We start from the raw sequence: 6,441 nt of genomic DNA, 5'->3' as shown, positions 1-6,441 counted from the left end.
ATTTGTTAAAAGAATATACATATACATATACACATTTTAACGTTTTATTTTGTAACGTGTTCTTTAAGTATATTCTTATCGGGGTTGGGGGGAAAGTTCTACTGAAGAATATATATACCGTAAGTCACTTCAAGAGACCTGCTGTACTGTAGGTACGAAATGAGTGATAGAAGAATATAGATAGACAGATAAATAACGTGTTCTGCTACCAGAAACACAACGTTGACCTGCTACCGAGGCCTTGAATGCTGACACGATGCAGCCATAACTTCTCGAAAAACAAGTCGATTAATCAATATTTCAGTCTCCACCTGACCTTGAACAGTAACTGTGCTGCGGTGAAACGTTTCCAGTCTATAAATACACATATACACAGAAACTTGTCCAGTTCTCTACCATAGGTTGTAATGTTTATCAGTATTTTTTAGCAATGTAACTGTCCGTCTGATATAAACGTATATATACTATTTTTGTTTCCGTTAGCGAGATAGAGAGATAACCGTCTATATATATCTTCTGTTCTTACCATTTTTACCTGATACTGTATTTATCAGGCATTATTTTAATCTATATACATATCAGCTAGCAAGATGACTGACAAACAACTTTCTCATATTCTCTATCTCTGTATGTTAAATATTGATCTTTTTATCTGTTTGGATGAGTATCTACTTATGTAAATTTACAATCTGTATCTCTTGTTATCTCATTAATCCATCGTTATTACATATTTTTATTTTGTCTGTTGGTGTATCAGCTCCCACAATAAAACTGGTGTTTCCAATCAAATAGTTTGAACATTTTATCTGTTGGTGTATCAGCTCCCACAACAAAACTGGTGTTTCCAATCAAATAGTTTGAACATTTTGTCTGTTGGTGTATCAGCTTCAACCACAAAACTGGTGTTTCCAATCAAGTAGTTTGAACATTTTATCTGTTTGTGTATCAGCTCCCACAACAAAACTGGTGTTTCCAATCAAGTAGTTTGAACATTTTGTCTGTTTGTGTATCAGCTCCCACAACAAAACTGGTGTTTCCAATCAAGTAGTTTGAACATTTTGTCTGTTTGTGTATCAGCTACAACCACAAAACTACTGTTTCCAATCAAATAGTTTGAACATTTTATCTGTTTGTGTATCAGCTACAACCACAAAACTGGTGTTTCCAATCAAGTAGTTTGAACATTTTGTCTATTGGTGTATCAGCTACAACCACAAAACTACTGTTTCCAATCAAGTAGTTTGAACATTTTATCTGTTTGTGTATCAGCTACAACCACAAAACTGGTGTTTCCAATCAAGTAGTTTGAACATTTTGTCTGTTTGTGTATCAGCTACAACCACAAAACTGGTGTTTCCATTAAGTAGTTTGAACATTTTATCTGTTGGTGTATCAGCTACAACCACAAAACTGGTGTTTCCAATCAAGTAGTTTGAACATTTTGTCTGTTGGTGTATCAGCTCCCACAAAAAAACTGGTGTTTCCATTATGTAGTTTGAACATTTTATCTGTTTGTGTATCAGCTACAACCACAAAACTACTGTTTCCAATCAAGTAGTTTGAACATTTTATCTGTTTGTGTATCAGCTCCCACAACAAAACTGCTGTTTCCGTTAAGTAGTTTGAACATTTTGTCTGTTGGTGTATCAGCTACAACCACAAAACTACTGTTTCCAATCAAGTAGTTTGAACATTTTGTCTGTTTGTGTATCAGCTGCAACCACAAAACTGCTGTTTCCAATCAAATAGTTTGAACATTTTATCTGTTGGTGTATCAGCTACAACCACAAAACTGGTGTTTCCAATCAAATAGTTTGAACATTTTATCTGTTGGTGTATCAGCTTCGACCACAAAACTGGTGTTTCTATTAAGTAGCTTGAACACTAAAAACACTATGTAAAAAATAGATCATTTAGTTAACGGTTAAAACTAGGTGAGGAACATATAATTTATTTAACGATCAAAACACACTAAGTAAACACAAGATCACTGAAGACACTCGACAATGGTTTCTCTTTAATGTTCAGGCGATTACAGTACTCACCTGGTAAATATCTCGAATGTTACATAGATTATTTTGATTATCGGAAATAACTAGAATGTGTTTATATATTAAAATATCATATTAAATCATCCTTAATACGTTCACACGCAGAGAAAAAATTCAAAACCAAAACAGAACAAAGTCTTAGAAATCTTGATATTGGATAAGATAATTCCGCTATGTTCGTGTACCCTTCAGTTGTTTTTTTGGGTCAGAGGTAAACCTACGGGGTTCGATTCCCCTTGGTGGGCACAGCAAATGTTTTTATGTTCTCTAACTGCTACACAAGATATTATATTATTTTATGATGTACAAACTTCGATATATTTGTCTTACAATCAAGTTTAAAAATCGGCTTTCTGTATACTAACAAGTTATACACTACAGACAATTACACAGAAATGCTGCTGTTTCTTTTATGGACTATTTAAAACAACTATAAAAAAATTCAACCTCATTTTTCTCTCAAAAGTTTATAATACTGTTATTTTATAGTTGTAACTTTTATACTTTGTTTGTAATACTCTTATTTTAAAGTTGTAACTTTTATACTTTGTTTATAATACTCTTATTTTAAAGTTGTAACTTTTATACTTTGTTTATAATATTTTTATTTTAAACTTGTAACAGAAGTGGAAACGACAAAATGATACATTACCATCTGACCAGAAACGCCCTCTACCACAAAAACCTGAAACTTCTGAAGGTTTAACGAGACAGGAATACAATGATGCTTCTTGGGAGATTTTTCAGTCCAACTTGGTTCCATGTCGAGATTGTGGTCGCAAGTTCCTCCCAGACCGTCTTCCAGTCCACCAGCGAGTTTGCAAGGACAGAAGCAGCAAGACAAGTGAAGAGACAGAAGAGACTAGTCTGGTATGATGTTTATTTGTGAAAAAAATAATTTATTTCTTATGGTTTATGCCAGACTTCAGTCACTGACAGGATAACAGCAGTAGTTATTATGCCTAGTGGTATACGTCAGATTTCAGTCACTGACATGATAACATAATGGTGTATGTCAGACTTTAGTCACTGACAGGATAACAACAGTAGTTATTATGTCTAGTGGTATACGTCAGACTTCAGTCACTGACAGGATAACATAATGGTGTATGTCAGACTTTAGTCACTGACAGGATAACAACAGTAGTTATTATGTCTAGTGGTATACGTCAGACTTTAGTCACTGACAGGATAACAACAGTAGTTATTATGTCTAGTGGTATACGTCAGACTTCAGTCACTGACAGGATAACATAATGGTGTATGTCAGACTTCAGTCACTGACAGGATAACATAATGGTGCATGTCAAACTTCAGTCACTGACAGGATAACAACAGTAGTTATTATGTCTAGTGGTATATGTCAGACTTCAGTCACTGACAGCATAACATAATGGTGTATGCCAGACTTCAGTCACTGACAGGATAACAGTAGTTATTATGTCTAGTGGTATACGTCAGACTTCAGTCACTGACAGGATAACAGCAGTAGTTATTATGTCTAGTGGTATACGTCAGACTTCAGTCACTGACAGGAAAACATAATGGTTTATGCCAGACTTCAGTCACTGACAGGATAACATAATGGTGTATGTCAGACTTCAGTCACTGACAGGATAACAGCAGTAGTTATTATGTCTAGTGGTATACGCCAGACTTCAGCCACTGACAGGATAACATAATGGTGTATGTCAGACTTCAGTCACTGACAGGATAACATAATGGTGTATGTCAGACTTCAGTCACTGACAGGATAACAACAGTAGTTATTATGTCTAGTGGTATATGTCAGACTTCAGTCACTGACAGGACAACATAATGGTGTATGTCAGACTTCAGTCACTGACAAGATAACAACAGTAGTTATTATGTCTAGTGGTATACGTCAGACTTCAGTCACTGACAGGATAACATAATGGTTTATGCCAGACTTCAGTCATTGATAGGATAACAACAGTAGTTATTGTGTCTAGTGGTGTTCGTCAGACTTCAGTCACTGACAGGCTAACATAATATTGTATGTCAGGCTTCAATTGTGCAAGGACAGAAGCAGTAAGACAGGTGAAGCGTCAGAAGAGACTGATCTGGTATGATGTGTATGTCAGGCTTCAATTGTGCAAGGACAGAAGCAGTAAGACAGGTGAAGCGTCAGAAGAGACTAATCTGGTGAAAATCTGATGTTTATTTGTGAAAAAAATAATTTATTTCGTTTTTACTTAATAAAATATATTTTCTCGTGTTTCATGTAAAAAATAAACGATTTTCAGATATTTATATTTTGACTTGGAAGCATACTGATGTTTGTTTTTGATTTACGTTGATTGTACTGCCAGCAAGTACAATATTTTGTTTGCCTTCAACCAACGGAGTTTAGTTAATATTTCAAAGCCAGTTTAGATCACTATTATTTGTGTGGTGTCATAAACAGATTTTGTGTGATAAAATATTAATATCATTACTCAAGCCTTCTCTGAAAAAGCCGTTACCCAGAAAACGTCCGTTTGTGACCTGCTACATATGTGGCCGAGAGTTCGGGACTAAGTCCATCTCCCTCCATGAACCACAGTGTCTCCAGAAGTGGAAAATAGAAAATAACTTACTTTCACCAGAACTGAGAAGATCAGAACCCGTAAAACCTGAAACAGTCTTTAAAGGCAAGATATGTGTTGAATAACATCAGTTTTTGTAAAATAAATGTTAGTTAAGCCTGAATTAACTTTTCTGCACAAAAGCAATGTTTCTTGAGAGTCAATATTAGAAAGCTGATTTTTGTAGTTTAACTTTTCAGTACATCAGTTTTAAGTTACTTTTTTTATATGACCAAGTCTTTAATGTTTACTAACTCTTTATTGTGAGTATTGTTTACAGTTACAGGTGTTTTGTTTTTTTCAAACTTAGAGAAGTGTCTTTACGTTATTTTAAACGGTTCGGTTTCAAAATATGTAAACGAGATAACCAAGTTCATTTAGTGTTAAATATGTTGTGTTTTTATTAGTGAGTTAACTATTTCAGAGAATGGGATAATTGACCTAGATGCCATGGCAGATGCCGCATGGAAGAGCCACTTAAAACAACTGGTGCCATGTGATCGCTGTGGTCGAACATTCTTTCCTGATCGGATGGTGGTGCATCAACAAAATTGCAAGTTTTCATCACCATGAAGTCACAAGACAAGCTTATTTATCTTAGATTTTAATAGCTCTTGTCTCTAGTTGCAAAGTTTGGTAACTTCCTAGGGCTGGATAACATTTGGTGCACAAAGTTAAGTTCTAATAATGTAGAAAATCGCTATAACTTCATTAATTATGTCTTAAAAAAAACTTGAAATTTATAAAGTGTAACTCAATATGCTTCAGTCACTGACAAGATAACAGTAGTTATTGTGTTTAGTGGTGTTCGTCCAACTTCAATCACTGACAGTATAACAGTAGTCATTGTGTCTAGTGGTGTTCGTCAGACTTCAGTTACTGACAGGATAACATAATGGTGTTTTTCAGACTTCAGTTACTGACAGGATAACATAATGGTGTTTTTCAGACTTCAGTCACTGACAAGATAACAGTAGTTATTGTGTCTAGTGGTTTATGCCAGACTTCAGTCACTGAAAGGATAACAGCAGTTATTGTGTCTAGTGGTGTACGCCAGACTTCAGTCACTGACAGGATAACATAATGGTGTATGTCAGGCTTCAATCACTGACAGGATAACAGTAGATATTGTGTCTAGTGGTGTATGCCAGACTTCAGTCACTGACAGGATAATATAATGGTGTATGTCAGACTTCAGTCACTGACAGGATAACAGTAGTTAATGTGTCTGCCACTGGTATAATAACAACAGGGTTTATGTGTCTGTCTTAGATACAATACCAGTAAGTTTTGTTGTGTCTGTCACTGGTACAATAACAGTAGAGTTATTACATCTATCTTAGATGATCGTTTGGGATACAACTGTAACAACACTTTTTTTATTAAGTTAATATTATAAATTGATTATGTAGCTTGCCAAAATCTTCTGTACTTTTATTGTATTTTTGCAGGCATAATGCTCTATGTTAATAATTGTTTCTCTGTACAAAGTATTGAATAAAATAAAATAATTGAAAAACTATCCCTCACCTACAGGCAGCTTGCAAGGTTGTAAGCCAGGATTGGCTACAAAGAATATTCGTTTGTTTTATTTTCTCTTATTAAAACATGTGGTACTTGTTTTTCTCTTACTCCCAGCATACAGTTTCTCTGTTGTTATTTTTGAACATTCATAAATATGTTCGACTTATTAACTTATGCTGTCAAATCCATTTAATTAAGGCTTAAGTGTTCTCACATAAATTGATATAAAATAGTGTCGGTCCTGATAGACTTTGACCATTAAACATATATATATATTT

General features: G+C 34.6%; 1 protein-coding gene across 1 annotated transcript in view; it reads left to right on the top strand.

Moving 5' to 3' along the window:
• Positions 1–5,948, top strand: part of LOC106474905 (zinc finger protein 474-like) — a 10,316-nt gene extending 4,368 nt beyond the window's left edge. Inside the window, exons 3-5 of the mRNA XM_013935603.2 lie at positions 2,676–2,921; positions 4,516–4,705; positions 5,064–5,948. Of these exons, the coding sequence (XP_013791057.1) occupies positions 2,676–2,921; positions 4,516–4,705; positions 5,064–5,212 (585 nt within the window). The 3' untranslated portion in view covers positions 5,213–5,948. The remainder of the gene's footprint in view (positions 1–2,675; positions 2,922–4,515; positions 4,706–5,063) is intronic.
• The last annotated feature ends 493 nt before the right edge of the window (positions 5,949–6,441 follow it).

Source organism: Limulus polyphemus, unplaced genomic scaffold (genome assembly GCF_000517525.1).
Source record: "Limulus polyphemus unplaced genomic scaffold, Limulus_polyphemus-2.1.2 Scaffold7839, whole genome shotgun sequence".
In the NCBI taxonomy this organism is placed as follows: domain Eukaryota; kingdom Metazoa; phylum Arthropoda; class Merostomata; order Xiphosura; family Limulidae; genus Limulus; species Limulus polyphemus.
Note: the sequence above shows the minus strand (reverse complement) of the source record. Positions and strands in the feature narration are given on the sequence as shown.